Here is a 16,742-nt window from a genome sequence, read left to right as displayed (position 1 = left end):
CTCCTTCATCTGGTCACTAGTGTAAACAAAACAAAATTACACAACTCTCTACTAAGACTGTAACTGCAAGCAAGTTTGACGGAGAGGGGAGGGAGGAAGATTCAGTGAGCAATGTGACCCAAACCTGCCTGACAGGCACCACCTAGAGGTGAACAGAGCTGGAGGACAAATATTTAATTCAATACAAATGAATATGCAATACAAAATTTAGGTACTGCAGCAGAGTTCTTGGAGAGTCCAATCTGGAGATCTTATCCATTACTAGTTTAACCTCCTAAATGAGAGCTGCTCTTCATGGACCAGTTCCAAATTATTTTAGCTCATGTTGTGTTCTTTGTCAATTATATTTTAAAACTTTCTTGTTCAAGTTACCCATTATTTCACCAATTTAATTTTCAGTACTTCCACAATTTATTTTCCTTCTAGAGAGAAAAACAGTCAGTCATTGTTAATTCTGCATTTATCATTTTCAAATGATATTAAAGTGCTATTCCATATCCAATCTATAGCAGCAAGGAATCTTTCAGTTTTAGTTCCTTTTCTGAGAATGAACAGTAATGTAGGTTTAAAGAAACTTGTTTTCAGAATTATTCTAAAAATACATATTTCTTTCAAATTGCCCCAGAGATAATATAATGAAAGTTTTTGTATATTTTCCGTTTAATTTGTATACCTCTTCATAATTACTGCACCTTAGTTTGCTCTGTAATACCAAAAACTACCTGAAAATTTACATACACAACCACCCACTTCTACCCCTTTAACACCCATAAAAGCTTCTCTCTTCATTCACAAAGGCAGCAGAAAACCATGTGTGTAACTTTTTGAGCGCATGAGGTGCATTGTTTTGGTTTATTTTTAGGACTCTAATCCCCAAAGATCAGAAAACAGCCATAATCTTCTCACAGAAAAAACAGATTCAAACAAAATCATACCCCACAAAGCCAGACAGCTTTCTCCCCTTCAGAGAAGCCATTTTTTTCATTCCTTGGTTCAATGCAAAAGGAGGAAACAAGCCTCTAGTTTTTAACTAGTTTCTTTCAATCCAGAACTTATTCAGCAGTTTTGTTTATCAAAAATTAATTGCTAACCAATGAAATTTAACAGCAGTGATGCTAACGTCAAAATTCCCTCCTGCTAGCAGATGTTCTTAGCTTCTGGACTTTTTTTTTTTTAGTTTGTTTGTTACTGACTCCCAGCAGCTCACCAAATTCGTAACTTAAACATACACATAACTCTTCTCACCTGCAATCTGAATGCAGGTTAGAGCCATGCAACATTTCAGCCTTGGTATAAACACAACTCCCATTGATTTCCACCTACTTATTCAGGGGCTGAATTCACTCCCGCAAATGGGTTCCATGTCATGCTGAAACTGATTTAAAGAGCTTGACAGTTTATTAGTGGCTTTCCCCTCACTTTTAAAAGTCAGATTCTGAGCATTTTTACTGCTCAATAAAAACAGAAAGAAAAACCCATGTTTTTGTGAATGTGTAAAACATGGGATTATTTTGCTCCTGAGCACTGAATCAGAACTGCTGTACAGCAGCAGGCTGCAACACCCCAGTGCCAGCACTCATTTCCCGGCTTCATCTCTCAGTCCTGCTTACAGACTAACTGCCCTTAACCCTCACCTGTTACTGACACCCCTTGCACCCCATATTACTGATTCTCCCGTAGTGTCCCACTGCACTAGCACCCACCGACCTCTTGCCCTGCGTGGTCCGTGGGCGCTAGACTCCTCGCACACACTCACCGCCTGGGGTACCGCCACTGCCGAGCCCACCAGCTCCCCAAGAAGCCCCTCCCGGCGCCTCTTGCCTCTTTCTCCCCACTCTCTCTCGAGGGGCCCTAGGATACGGCATTGCTGGGACGGCAACTGTTCCTGGGGGCTCCCACCCAGGACAGGCTCGTTGCTCTGAGGCAGTTCTCCCCGGGGATAGGGGCAGGGGGTCGCTGTTTTCCCCAGGGCTGGGATGGGGAGGAACGGGCCCAGCACCCTGTAACTGGGTGTACGGGCTCCCCTCTGACAGGAGGGTCAGGTCCGCCAGGCTCCTCTCCCAAGGTGCGTCGGGGCGCCCAGGCGAAGGGAGGCTCCCCACCCCGCGCGGTCTCATGGAAGTTAGCACTTGCCGTAACTACTCATCCGCCAGAGACGCGTCCCACCGGAGCCTGCAACATCCTCGCTCGCTTCGTCCCACCCCCCTCGCTGCTATAGCTACGGGGAGCCAAGGCAACCGGATCTCGCGAGAACTACCCCATAAACTCCATCGCTTCCGCGAGAACCTGCTCCGAAAAGGGGAGGGGGAGAGTGCGCTCGAGCACCCGCCTCTCGCGAGAAAAGGCATCCGAAAAGGGGAGGATCTAAAGGAAAAGCAAGTGCGTAGAGCCACAATATGGCGGCGAGCAGAGCGCGCAGTGGGCGAGGTCTAAAGGAGGCGCGGGGGCGGGGCTGCAGAGGTAAAAGCCATGGGGCGTGGGGACCACCATGTTGTGCGCGAGCGGGGATGTCTTTTCGTTTGTACTCTGAGCGCGGGGCTCTCCCGGCCAAGCATGCCTGGGCGCTTCGCTGTTGCCCGAGCACCCTGACATCTCCGTCAGAGACACTAGAGCCAGGAACTGCCTCTGGCTGTACAGACAGCCAGGGGTTCGCAGCATCACACGGCTCCGGGAGTGCGAGCTTCACAACTTCCAACAGTGCCAGCCTGCTGGTCAATGTTGCAGGGGTCGGGAACCCTGGATTTCTCAAGTGCCCCCGGTCTGCAGTGCCGGACTACCCCGTTTGTCAGGCAGGGCTAGCGCCTTGCTCCCCCAGAGACCAGGCTTCCCAGTGTGTGATGCAGCACTCGTTCCCTCAGACATGATGCTTCCCAGCCCATGCAGGGCTCCTCCCTTTTGCACCCTGCCAAGGCAAGTTCCAGTCTGGAATTTATTCACGCCCCCTCCATTTTGTTTTGTTCAGCATGGCCCTCTCTTCCCCCCGGGGGCTGGCCTGAGCTGCTCATATGAGCCCCCTTCCCCCACTGAGAGCAAGTGCGTGCTCCCCCTCCCCTGCATGGGGTTAGTCAGAACTTCCCCCTCCAGCCCAAGCCGCTCACCCGAGTGCCCCGCCCCCGTTACAGGTCTGGCGTCGCTGCTCACACAAGCCCTGTCTGCCCGCTCCCAGCGAGACTCTGACTGGCATTGCAGCTCACTTGAGCCCTGGCTGCCCCGTGCTTCCCTTTCTGGCACTGAGCTGGTATCACTGCTTGCCTCCTGCATGTTCCTCTGCACCCCGCTTTTTTTGACAAAAGTGAGCATTTGTCAGTTGGTAAGAACACACAGGACAAATGCCCGCTTTTGGGAAAAAACAAAAGTCAGGATGGTGGGACAGGGCTTTAAGAAGGAACTGTCCCAGCCAAAATGGGATGTATGATCACCCTAGCTCTAAACCAGTGGTTCTAACATATTTACCATTGTGGCTGCATATGCAGCTCTCTGTGTGTTATGTGGACTGCAGCCACACAATATATACAATGCCTGTATGACCCTGAGGCTGTCACATGGGCCACAGCTGTGTGCTGATTGGGATGCAGTGCTCTGTTTGTTTACTTAAAGACTGATCCTTCTCTCACAGTGTTGACGATTTTAGCTCTCAATGATATTATCATAAGTCTTGTGATATTTGGTGTTTTTCTTCAAGCCCCAGCTTCTGGAGACATGGGTCTCTACAAGACACTCAGCTTTCACTTTTTTAAAAAGTAAATTTCTAGCCCTCTTGATTGTGGAAGAAAAACTGGAAAATGAAAGGCTCAGAAACCAGGTGGAAAATAATAATAACCCAAAATGTATTCTTCTTAAGAAGTCTCATGGTTTTTGAAGCCATATGCATGATTTTTTGAGGCAGTGGCAGATTCCTGATTTTTTTTTTCCAGTGCTTGGAATTGGCAATACTGCTCCCAACAAAATCAGTGGCATCTGAAATCAGATTTGGTCCCCAGTCTAGGTTGATAATATACTAATGACATCCTGCAGCACTTAGGAGTCCCTATCTAAACCAAGTACTGAGCCCTGCTTTACATGTGAAAAATGATGGAATCAACCACAAGATAGTGTACTACAAGGCAAATTTCCACATCCCCAAAATCACTACCTTAACTGGTGCTCTTGTCAGAGAAGACCAAATACAGCTAATACGTGGAGTGTTGAACTAAAGAGTGCTGCTCCAGATAGAATTAAGGTGCATTGGAAGTCTATGTGCGTCCAACAAGCTGCATTGTCACTGGTTAGTCTGTCCTTTTTTATGTGGATAAATTTAAAAGGCATTAGTCTCTGGTGTTTTTAATGCAACCTCTTTTATCAGTGCTAAGTTAACACATATATAAAACATACATTCATTATAACTCATTTTCAGTCTTTTCTGAACCAAGTCAACCAGGTTAGAAGACAGGAGTGGGGAAAGAAAGCCCCAAGGTTGTCTGGGGGACTCAAAATAATTAAGAGAAACATTTAGGGAGAGTAGTTACAAGGCAGTGCTCAGTCCAAACTAGCTTCAGGCACACTGAAATATGGCTGGGTGTTTATAATAGAATATTGAAGCAATTACTCATTTGAGACAGGCACTGTGCAATTTGACTAAAGCACTGTGTTAATATTCAGTGTAATTGAATTTGTATAGCATCTGCAAGCAGTGTAACTTGTCCAGATGAAGTCCTTGCATAGGAGCTTGTGGGCTGTCCACAGGCTTGCCAGAAGAAAGATGATTTTTTTTATCCCTTTGTCTCTCCTCCTCTTTGAGGACATGGCCTTGGTTTCCCTACAATGATTCTCATGTAAGGAGATTGTTGCCCATGGCTGACACCTCATCATCACCCTTAATAGATATGGGAGGTCCATAGACTCCTTATTTGCCCTTATGTGCAGGGTGGTGTTATCCACAGTGTGCCTCTGAGTGCAGGCAAAGAATTCCTCAGTGCACCCCTTTCCTCAGCTGGTAATGACCCCAGTAGGATTGTGCATAAAGCACCTCAACACTGACCCTACACGTATTGCACCCCATTCCACTTTTTAAATATACTTTACCTAATGTATTCTGGATCAGAAGAGGTCCAACATCTCTGCATCATCAGTGTAATGCAACAGAACCATGGTTTTGCCCTGTCGCAGCTCCTCTCCAGCTTGCTAAGGACTTACTGACACAACTACAGTCTCTTTTATGTAATTTTATTGTCCAAACTTCAGTCAGATCAACAAAAACACAATTCCTCAGCTCACCCTGGGCTACAGCTCCCAGGGCTTTATTGTCCCCCTTTAATTCTCCAGTTCCTTCTACTGGCACCAGTTGCTCCTGCTTCCCTCCCTCTCCTTCCAGGGAATTCTAGCAATCCTAGGTTTCCCAGGCTCCCTGTTACCAGGGAGCAGGTAATAAGGATCACATGTCTCCTTAGGCCCAAGTGCCTTTAAAGCTGACCAGTAACAGGTGCAATGGCTCAGTTCCCTCCTAAAGGGCCAGTGTCAACCTGACAAAACTTCTCCCATAACTTTTTTATGCAGTGGGCCTTTTCTGATGGGTTTTCTTGGCACAGCCTCACCCTTACATTCCCACAAGCAGAGCTGGTTAAAATTTTTCAAAATATTTTTTCAATTAAAAATGGCCTTTTAAAATAAAAATGTTCACAGAAAGCTTATTTCTTTTAAAAATTTTCCAACAAAACTTTGCAAACCAAAATATTTCAAGTTTCTAGTTTTTACTGAAAACTGATAAATTTCCATTAAAATGTTTGAAGTTGTGATAAATGAAAAAGGCAGGGGGGAAGCTCCCTTTTATGGACACCCAGCCAGCCAGTAGCTATAAAATCCCTCTTAGTAGCTGTTCCCTAATTGCTCTACCTGTAAAGGGTTAAAAAGTCTCACTGCTATGCATAGGTAAAAGGGAGTGATTGGGCACCTGGCAGAAAGAGCTAGTGGGAAGGCTAGAACTTTTTAACATTGAAAAAAAACCTCTCCTTTTGTCCGTCTGTTATTGTTCTACTGGGAAAAGGTGGACAGGGCAGCAGCTATCCTGTAAGAAGCTTGGGCCAGGTATGAAAAAGTCATGAGTATCATACCTAGAAACTACTCACCTAAAACCCCAGATATGTAAGTAGATCAGAAAATGTCTAGGAAGACACAATTAGGTTTATCCCTTTTATTTTGTTATGGCTTGTGGCTTCCTCTGTGCTAGCCCCAGGTGCATTTGTTTTCCTTGTAACCTTTAAACTGGACCTCAAGAAAGCTATTCTTGGTGATTAATCCTTGTAGTTTGCTCTTTTAAAATCTAGCAATAGCCAAATGTATTCCCAGATGTATTTTCTTTCCTTTATTTTATTAATAAAATTTACCATTTTTAAGAATGGAATTGAATTTTTCTGTCTTAAGAGGTTTGTGCATGCTGTTTAATTAGCTGGTGGCAACAGCTGATTTCTTTTTTTTGTTCTTTCTTTCTTTTTCAGCTCTTCCCCAGAGAGGGGATGAAAGGACTTGAGGGTACCCCACAGGAAGAAATTCCAAAGTGTGCCTTCCTTGGCTCTCAAAGGGGTTCTGCACTTGAGTGGTGGCATCATCTACCAATCCAAGGTCAGAGAAAAGCTGTAACCTTAGGAGTTTAATACAAGCCTGGAGTGGCCAGTATTAATTTTTAGAATCCCTGTGGGCCCCCACCTTCTGCACTCAAAGTGTCAGAGTGGGGAATCAGCCTTGACATGGTGGCAGAGAGGTGGGATCATTTTGAATGAGAGGCACAGACCTCAGGATTTTAAAACAACACATTTTTCCTTTTGGCAACCTGCAAAGCCAGGGAGTTGTGTTGTTTTTTCTTTTCTTTGCTGCCTGAGGGGGAACAGACACACAAAGGATTCAGCCTGCAGAACCAGGGAGTCCAACAAGCAGTTTATTTTTTTTCTAGCTTCATGGCAACAAAATAGCTAGGCTAGAGTAGGGCAGCCCTGTGCATGAGGTTGTGGTTGGGCACCAAAACCCTAGAGCAACCAGTCTTCCCAAAGCAGCACACCACAGAGAAGACAGACCCAGATCAAGCCCAGACATCCAGCTCCATATCAGAAATGCAGGGAGTGGATTTGGGGCCAGAGATTTCCCCAGAGGGAATGGTCAGTCCTCCCCAACCCGAGATCCAGGTGCCAAGATGGAGGGATGCCCTTAACCTAGACAAGTTCTAACTGCGGAAGACAGGAATTTCTTCCCATAGAAGAAGCGCTTGGAGGCAGACGCAGAGGAGAAGCGCTTGGAAGCAGAGGAGAAGCACTTGGAGGCGGAGAAGAGAAGAGAGGTGAAGCGCTTGGAGGTGGAAATGGCAGCGAAGTGCTTAGAAGCCATGACAGAGCTGCCACTTAGAAAGGGCTAAGCTGGGTCAGTCAAGTAGCCTTAACAGTCCTCCTCCAGGTACCGCTCCCCGTTCCAAGAAATTCTCCACTTACAAGGTAGGCAATGATACAGACACCTCAGAAAATTTTGGAAGGGCCTGCCTTGGATACAACATCTCTACAGATCAGTATTTGATGGCACTGAGGCCACAATTCAGTGGACCCTTAGCAGAGGTGGCAGCTGAAATGCCTAAAGAACACATGAACGAGTACAAACTTTTTAAACAAAAGGCCAGAATTAGGATGGGACTAACATCTGAGCATGCCCGTTGGTGGTTCAGAGCCCTAAGGTGGAAACCAAATGTGGCATTTTCCTGACACACCGACCACATTGTAAAAAAAATTGGGATGCCTGGATATCAGGAGCAAATGTTAAGTCTCTGGAAGATCTGTCTCTCCTAATACGTATGGAGCAGTTCTTAGAGGGCTTCCTGAGGAAACAGAAAGGTACATCCCAAAACTGTAATCGAGGAGGGGGAAATCGGAGCCAAATGGGTGGAGATGGCAGAGAAGAAGAAAGCTAGTAGCAGTTGGTGGGGATACCAGAAGGGGCAACCCGAGACGACACCCCACTATCAGAGTCAGCCCAAGGCCCCATCTCACAAGGAGGAACCCTCCACAGAGCCAGGGAGACCCCAGATGCCCTCTCGTCCCACCACCTACTCTCCAACCACGCAACTCGCCCCAGCCCACAGTCATCAGGGTGATGCTTTAAATGTTATGAGCTGGGGCATGTGAAGGCCAACTGCCCCAAGAGCACCAGTCAACTGCAACTCATCACCCTGGGGTCCCACCAAGAGCCTTCAGGCCCAGATACCTCACAAATACCCCCAGGGTGAAGGGAAACTGTGAGTATGGGTGAGAGGAAGATTACTGTGTGGAAAGACATTGGAGCACAGGTGTCAGCTATCCACCAATCCCTGGCAGACCCCATATTCATCAACCCAGAGGCCCAAGTGACAGTGCTACCCTTTAAGGCCAGCTCTTTTAACTTGCATACAGACAAGTTGCCTGTCCAGTACAAGGGCTGGTCAGGAATACGGACCTTTGCAGTCTATGACGATTATCTCATTCTCATGCTGCTGGGAGAAGACTTAGCCATCCATGTGAGGCAAACAAAAAGGGTGGAGATGGTCACCTGCAGCCAGGCTAAACAGGCCACCACACCTAACTCCATTCCTGAGCCTCCTACAAGGACCTAGTCTGTGTCCCCGGATACCACAGGTCTGGGGACACAGCCAGAGGTGGTGGAACTAGACCCCAGATCAGAGTCTATTGCAGTGGTTGTAGATCCAGTTCCTGGGACCCAGCCATAACCAACCCAAGGATCGGAACTGGTAGAGCAGTCAGCACAAGAGCCCATGCTTGCAACCCCACTAGAGTCAAGGGAGCCAGCACCAAGGGGCGCCACAGAGCCTGCGCTTGCAGCAGCAGCAGCAGCTAAACTGGTGCAAGATGCTCATCCGGAGCTTGAAATACAACCTAGTGCACCAGTGGAGAGCAGTTCATAGTTGACGAAGACACCCCTATCCCCTGTATCTCTTCCAGTGGAACCAAGCCCAAGTCCACAATCCAGCGAGGAACTAATGTATCCAGCATCAAGAAAGCAGTTTCAGGCAGAGCAGGAAGTGGATGAAAGCCTCAAGGGAGCTTGGATGGTGGCATGGAGCAACCCACCCCCTCTCAGCTCTTCTAATAGATCCAGGTTTGTTGTAGGAGGACTCTTATACAAGGAATGGGCACAAGGAGGACTGGCATCCTCAGAGACAGTTGGTAGTCCCAACTAAGAATAGGGAAAAGCTCTTGAGCTTAGTCCACGATCACCCTAGTGGCCATGCTGGGTGAATAGGACAAAAGACCATCTGGGAAAGTCATTCCACTGGGAGGGAATGGGCAAGGATATTTCTACCTATGTCTGGTCTTGTGAAGTGTGCCAGAGGGTGGGAAAGCCCCAAGACCAGGTCAAGGCCCCTCTCCAGCCACTCCCCATAATTGAGGTTCCATTTCAGTGTGTAGCTGTGGATATTCTGGGTCCTTTCCCTAAGAAGACACCCAGAGGAAATCTGTACTGATCTTAATGGATTTTGCCACTCAATGGCCAGAAGCAGTAGCTCTAAGTAACACCAGGGCTAAAAGCATGAGCCAAGCATTGGCAGAAATTTTTACCAGGAGAAGTTGGCCCTCCAACATCCTTACAGATCCTTACTAACTTCCTGACCGGGACCATGAAACGTCTTTGGGAAGCTCATGGGGTGAACCACTTGGTTGCCACCCCTTACCACCATCAAATGAATGGCCTAGTGGAGAAGTTTAATGGAACTTTGGGGGCCATGATACGTAAATTTGTGAATAAGCACTCCAATGATTGGACCCTAGTGTTGCAGCAGTTGCTTTTTGCCTACAGGGCTGTACCTCATCCTAGTTTGGGGTTTTCACTCTTTGAACTCGTTTATGGCCATGAAGTTAAGGGGCCATTGCAGTTGGTGAAGCATCAATGGAGGGGGGTTACATCTTCTCCAGGAACTAACATTTTGGGGTTTTCTGCTGCTGTCTCCTGGTTCCTTCTGGCCGGCCTCGGTGAGGTCAGTCGGGGGCTCCTGGGAAGACATGGGTGCTCCTGGCCAGCCTCGGTGAGGTCGGTCGGGAGTGCCTGAGCAGACATGAGTGCTCCTGGCTGACCTCGGTGAGGTCGATCTGGGGCGCCTGGACATAAACGGGAGTGACTCCAGGTCATTTCCTTCTTTACGTTTCGTCTAATGAAGAGTCAGTCCTGCCTGGAATATCAGGTAAGCCTACCAAAGAACCAGAAAGGCAAAGGGCCGCTCTGGGTCAGAGCCCCAAACTTCCCATTTCTATGATGAGCTGCAGGAAGAATGTGGCCAGCAGCAGTGCAGGAGAGAAGGGAAGGCATGGGAGCTGCTTCCAGCTGCCAGGGAGTGGGGATGACCAGGGGTAGCTCTATGTTTTTTGCTGCCCCAAGCATGGCAGTCAGGTGGCCTTTGGTGTCACGCCTGTGGGCTGTCCACTGGTCACGCGGATTCAGCGGCGTTTCTGCGGGTGATCTGCCGGTCTCGCGCCTTTGTACCTGCCGCTGAATTGCCACCGAAGCCGCGGGAATGGTGGGCCTCCCACAGTCATGCCGCCAAAGGCTGCCTGACTGCCGCCCTAACGGTGACCTGTATGCAACCTCCCGTGGCTTGCCATCCCAGGCACACACTTGCTGCACTGGTGCCTGGAGCCGCCCTGGGGATGAATTGGCCCATGTCTTTGCAAAGCTCATCTCTTCTCCCCCTACTCCTACCCCCCCCCACACACATCCTGGTGCTGGAAGTAGCTTGTCCCTTCCTACCTGCATAGTGTTGAAAGGCAGCTAACACCTCCAGGCTGCTGCTGGCCACTGACATAACCCAGCTGCAGCACAGGCAGGAAGGGGTTAAGCCCTAAGGATTAACATTGTCAGCCCTCCAAGATTGCCCTGAAGTCTTCAGGAATTAAAGATTAATCTTTAATTTAAAATTGTCATGTGATGGAACCTCCCGGAATACAACCAAAACTGACCACCCCACTAAGGGTACATGGTGCACCAGGGCCCAGGGAACCTGGCTGCAGGGGCTGCAGCGAACCTGGCCAGAGAGGTGGTACAGGAGAGGAGGGTGCCTAGGGGGTGGAGCAGTCCCATGCTCACTGGGGCAGGACCCAGGGTAGTGACGGGGGACAGAGAGTGAAGAGGGTGCTCAGCCCCTGCCCTGGTAGCTGCTGTGGAGCCTGTAGGTATAGGGAGTGAACAGGCTGGAAACTGCTCCTCTCCCCTCCCCCCCCCCTTCCCCCCTGCCACTCCAGAGTTTAGCTGCAGGGTGGAGAGGCTTCCCTGTGCCAGTGCTGTGTGGGACTTTGGAACATGCAGGGCTTGGCTCCTCCTGGCTAGCACCCTGGGCTGGAGGGTCTTGGGCTTTCCCAAGTGCCATCCAGAAATGGGATGGGGGGGCGGGGCCCTGGTGGCTGAGAGCTAGCACACAGCAGGGGCTGGGCTGATGGACCAGCAGAGGGAATGGCTGGCCCTATGCTCTGCATCTTCGTCCTGCCACCAGCCTTGCACACCCATCCCTATTGTCAGTCACTGGACCCCTCCACCACTCACTGCTGGTGGGCAGGCGGCTGGTGAGCAGGGATCTGGCCAGCAGCAGGATCCACCAGTACTGATGTGGGGGAGACAGAAAATACAGAACAATTTGCCTGTTTTAAAGAAAAAGTTGGGACACCTGCAGAAGGGCTTAAATACAGGACTGTCCCTTTTAAAATGGCCTACCATTTGGCAGTCTTTGCTTAGAGGGCTCAAATACTGGAAAGGCTGAAGGAACTGCAGTTCTGACTTCAGGGGTGCAATCTGAGTAGCAGTACAGGAACAGAAGAGCAAAGGATGTGGCAGCTCGTGATTAACGTGCAGTGGCACAGCAGAGTGGGGTCTCAGGACTAGCATAGTAGGATTGTTGTAGTTGAGGACCAAGGTCAACTGGCAGAGGTGTATGACCAGTAGCGGTTGCCATGTGGAGGCACTGTGATCCAGCAGACAAAGCATAGGATTAGTAGTGAGGAAACCTGTCTTCTCGTCCCAGCTTTGTCACTGACTCATTGCATGACCTTGGGTAAGTTTCTTCACCTTTCTCTGTTTCAACTTCCCCAACTATAAAATGAGGCTAAGTATGTTTACCCAGCCCTGTGAGAAGCCTTGAGTTCGACTGGTGAAAACATCTGTATTTGGGCTAAGTGGTGTTACTGGTATGTGTACAGTTTACTAGTTCTGAGAAGCCCTCTGCCCTACACACTAGTTAAATAATAGATTAGCAGGTCCTAGTGTGATGTGTAGCTATTTAATTTTTACTTACCAAAGCCCGGAGCACTCAAAAGAACTTGGTGACCAGCAATGGGAGCTCCTCACTCAGCATTAAATTATACACCAGGAGCTCCCCTGCAACCATCCCCTTCAGACAGTTGCCTACAAAGCAGATGGGATTTTCACTGTGTCCTGAAGGTCAATGGTTACAAGCTCTGGTGGACCAGGAGGTGAACAAATGAGTTCCACAGCCTAAGGCGCTCCACAGAGACTGCCCTGTCTCCAGCTCCCAAACATTCAGCTCCTGAGACTGTCACCAAAACACCTCAGATGCTACGGTGGTAGATGGTGAGAATGAGGCAGTCTCTTGGATAGCCAAGACCAGACCATGCAAGATGTGTAGATCTGCACAGTCCGTTGCATTGTGATCAGAAGCACGGAAGTCCCCAGAGTTGATATAACATGCTCTTTGAAGCTAATGCTGCTAAGCTGGTGAGCAGTCACATTCTGCACTAGGTGCAGCTTTTGTGTAGTCTCCATGTCTAACCCCTTATATGTGGTTAGCTGGTGCAAACGGCATCCATGTGCACTCCTCCCTCATTGGTGCCTGTGGTGTTGGTGTATGTTGGCAACCCCCAGACTAATATTGTCCTAATCTTGTTATGACTGTTTCCAAAACAGCCTGAGCAGCCATTTTTTTCAGACCTGACACAAAAACAAACAAACAAAGACTGCTTTATTTCCTTTAGGTGCTTTACTGATTGTTAACAAGTGACAAGACAGGTTCAATATGGAGCAGCCAGGCAACATGCAGTGACATTAAACATAGGCCATAATTTTGTCTTTTCTCGCCTTGGTGGGTACAAAGACAAGCCATCTCTCTTGCTCACTCACTCTTGCTCTTTTTCAGTGCTTTCCTTCTGTCTGCTTCTGACATGGATGAACACCATAGCAAAGATCAGCTTAGAACCTACTGGGAACTTGTCTGTCCTAAGGACAAAGTGGAGGAAGGATCCCTGGGACTGCCAGCATATTTCTCAGCTCCCCACAATATACTTGCAAGTGTGAGGGGTTGAGAGCAAAGAAAGGAAAGAAAGAAGAGAATGGGATTTATAGCTCTTCTGTTTCACCGTCCATCGGCACTTTGATCTCGATGTTGTACTCCGTGGGTTCTCCTGATGCCTGCCAGGGGATTGGGGTCCTGTTGAAGGAGCGTCTTGTGTTGATTTCTTGATTATAGACAATGATGGGTTCTGGCACTAAAGGACCAACATCAAACTCAGGCATCTGGAAAGTCATCAGCTTGCGTGCCTTCTCATACCCACCATAAGGCATGGCAGTCCTGGGACAAGGTGACAAATGGAGTCAGCAAGCAGCGCATTTATAAACAATATGATTTAGAAAAGAAAAACGTTATTGTCATTTCTAATGTTTATCAGTGAAGAGTTGAAGGCTCCAGTAGAGAAGAAAAGAGTCACCAGTGCAGGAGTCTCTCTCCCACAAAATCTACCAAACATCAAAAACTAATTGTACCATACACATATACCTCTCCAGTGCCTTCAGTATTAAACAAGGTGCTTGATAAGTTCTTTTCCTATACTTTCCCCCGTACTGTTCTACACCAGGCCAACCTCTGCCACAGCTGTTAGTGGCTCCATAAACTTATAAAAAGGAGGCTTCGTGGTGTACTTCTGGGGTATTCTGGTCCAAAAATTTAAAAATTCTGCACCAAAAAAAAAAAATTCTGCACACAGTATCTTAAAATTCTGTAAATGTTGTTAAAATAACACTACATAATCATGCCCGTTTCAATTATTTTGGTAATTTATTTCAAAATACCAGTCAGCAAGTATGTCTAAAACAATACAGACACATATGAAAATTCCTGTAGAAGTAGAGAGTTAAGGAAACCCCTAAGACAACCTAGTGCCTGTTTCTCTGCCCCCTTCTCCCCCCACCCAAGCCCAGCTGCGAGGCCCGCCCCGGCCCAGATACCCCCACCCTTTTCCTCCCCAGAGCCCAGCCATGGGGACCCCCCCCTTGCCCAGACATGTGCCCCCTCCCCTCCCAGAGCCCAGCTGCAGGCCCCCCCCCTTGCCCAGACACCTACCCCTCCAACCCTCCAGATCCAAGGGATCCAGAGGGAGAAACAGCCTGATGCTCGGTTCCAGGCTTGCATGGAGTTTCCTCCACGCCTCCCTCTCCTTGCTCCAAGACATGCTGGGAACTGCAGCTGCCAGGAACCCTCTAGCTCCCTCCCCCTCCCCCTCCCCACAGCAGTGTTTTCTATGTGTGAGCTGGGCTCTGCCAGATCCAGCAGTCACTAGTGGCAGCTAGCAGCACTGCAGCCTATTTCTGTGGGGGGAAAGAAATTCTGCACACACAACATTAATTTCTGTAAAATTCTGCATTGTGCAGTGGCGCAGAATTCCCCCAGGTGTAATGGTACAGCAGCTCTAGCAAAGATGTGGAGTCAGGTGAGCGCTGGGTTCTAATCCCCCTTGAGCCTTTGTTTCATTCTGTAACTGAAGATTAGTCAACACATACTGCCTCTTTCAGCAACATGGATGGGGAAGGGTGTGATTAAAATCTAGAAATGCACTGGAAAGCTGCTGCTGTGCTAGAAATATCTGTAAGACACTCTTTGCTCATAAGAAGGAGCAATAAGTGCCTGGTTCTCAACTGCAGTACTGTGGATACTTGGGCCCCAAGTCTTTAAGAGCCATTTTTCCAGGGCTCTACAGGTCATTATGATAATAAATCCATGGCTGCAGACATGACTAGAGACACTGCTGTTGCCAGCTAAACCATGTATAATGTATTCTGGGGAAGGTGGAAAAGAACTAAGGACCTCTGCTTCCAGAACAAAGCCTTCTAAAGAAGAATCCCCATTTGTTGTCTCTAGTCCTAAAACTCCTCTCCCCTTTGTAGCCTTCCAGCAATTAGCCCCACAAGAGGCTGCAACATGGCATGTGTGAAAAACCCATTGACATTGTTAAGGGTGAAGTGGCCGCATCCAACATTGTTCTACGGCTCATATACCCTGCATTACACCTCCAAGTGGCCTCACCTGTTAAAAGATTTGTAATGGGGGAGTTCAGCTTTGGGACCATACGACAACAAGTCAATGGTGAATTGACTTTTCTCCTGAGGGCTTATGCCCATAGCTCGCTCCCATGGAGAGATATAGGTCTTAAAGACAGAGACTTTTTTCCCACCTCCTGACTTTTCACCTGAACACAAACAGAGAAGAGAAGAACATTTTGATCAAGTGAGATTTGCACAGAACAAATGCATTTTCCATGTCATAGGCATCAAACTTAAAACCAACTGAATTTTATCAGCTGACCCTGCAAGTCACAAATTAAAAGCTAGAGTCCATGGCAGGAGTTCTCAAACTTAAGAGATATTATCTCATGGACCACTTCCTTTCCCATTCACAATCATGTTTCGTGGACCACATTTGGAGAGCCACTGTTCTATGGAGCTTCATCAGAGCACATGCTGGGAAGTTGATTTTTTTTACAGCAGTCAGGCCCAGGGCATAGCCTTGTATCATCCACAAGAGTGGGCTTCTCCCACTGCAAAAGACATGACATGGAAGATGGACTCCAGCCTTTTTGTGAGCCTGGCAAGAGAGCAAAATAGGTGGCCACAGGAGACCACAATCAGCCAAGCAACCAACTGAGTATCACTGGCTTTTCCCCCTAGTTTTGTTGTTATAGAGCTGTTCACATGGCATGGATTATGCACACCAGCGTACTACTGCAGGGCTGGAGAGGAGGGCGGATTTGTGCAGATTAGGTAGCATGTGAAAGTTGGCTGGTTACAAAAGGGTTGTTCCCGAGGGCTGTGTTGTGAACAATGGTTTGTGTGTTGCACTGCTGGAGACACACATTGTCTTGGCCATCAGGGCCAGAGAAGGGTGGCTGAGGTTACCCACTCTGGCTCCTTGCGTTTTGCTGGACACTCTCCTACGTCATTCAGACTGATGACTAGAGATGGAGGGTGAAATCCTGGCCCCACTGAATCAATAGGAGTTTTGCCATTTACTGGAATGGGGCCAGGATTTCACCCAGAATGTGGATGTTCCAGCTTGGGGTAGCTGCTGCCCAGCCAGTCCCACACCTTTAAGAAGCTACATCAGGCCCCTGTCAGGTTAATCTTGATAAAGAGACATTTCTAATAAACAGCCTGTAGCCCAAACATAAACCTCAGTAAGATCACAGGGATGGCTTGCTTCAACCTGCCCCAGGTCCAGGCAGACTCTTTCAGGGCAGGCAGAAAGAGTGTCACATTCCCCAAAGCCCCAGCTGGATGTTCAGGCTATTTTCCCAGGAAGGTCTATCTGTCTACCAGCCAGCCCTTTCCTATCTGAGAGGGAAGCCTTTGTAAAAGCAGAAATGCTGCCTACTCCCTGAATTAACCCCTTCCTCCCTTATTTGGGATGTGGGTGTGTAAATTCCATCAGCATTACATGAGGCCCAAACAAACTCTGGGCCAAACACCACCAA

At 48.2% G+C, this 16,742-nt stretch overlaps 1 protein-coding gene and 1 long non-coding RNA gene across 3 annotated transcripts in view; one reads left to right on the top strand and one right to left on the bottom strand.

Annotated features, from left to right (window-relative positions):
• Positions 1-2,376: 2,376 nt before the first annotated feature.
• Positions 2,377-9,339, top strand: LOC115654233. Its single transcript, XR_004001139.1, has 3 exons — positions 2,377-2,460; positions 6,471-6,594; positions 8,946-9,339. It is a non-coding gene; the product is annotated as an uncharacterized LOC115654233 (long non-coding RNA).
• Positions 9,340-12,946: 3,607 nt separating this feature from the next.
• Positions 12,947-16,742, bottom strand: part of MYOZ1 (myozenin 1) — a 37,939-nt gene continuing 34,143 nt past the window's right edge. For both annotated transcript variants that reach the window (XM_030570261.1, XM_030570262.1), the window contains exons 5-6: positions 15,299-15,461; positions 12,947-13,570 (exon numbers count right to left, since the gene is read on the bottom strand). In XM_030570261.1, the coding sequence (XP_030426121.1) occupies positions 13,339-13,570; positions 15,299-15,461 (395 nt within the window). In that variant the 3' untranslated portion in view covers positions 12,947-13,338. The remainder of the gene's footprint in view (positions 13,571-15,298; positions 15,462-16,742) is intronic.

This window comes from Gopherus evgoodei, chromosome 7 (assembly GCF_007399415.2).
Source record: "Gopherus evgoodei ecotype Sinaloan lineage chromosome 7, rGopEvg1_v1.p, whole genome shotgun sequence".
Lineage (NCBI taxonomy): Eukaryota > Metazoa > Chordata > Testudines > Testudinidae > Gopherus > Gopherus evgoodei.
Note: the sequence above shows the minus strand (reverse complement) of the source record. Positions and strands in the feature narration are given on the sequence as shown.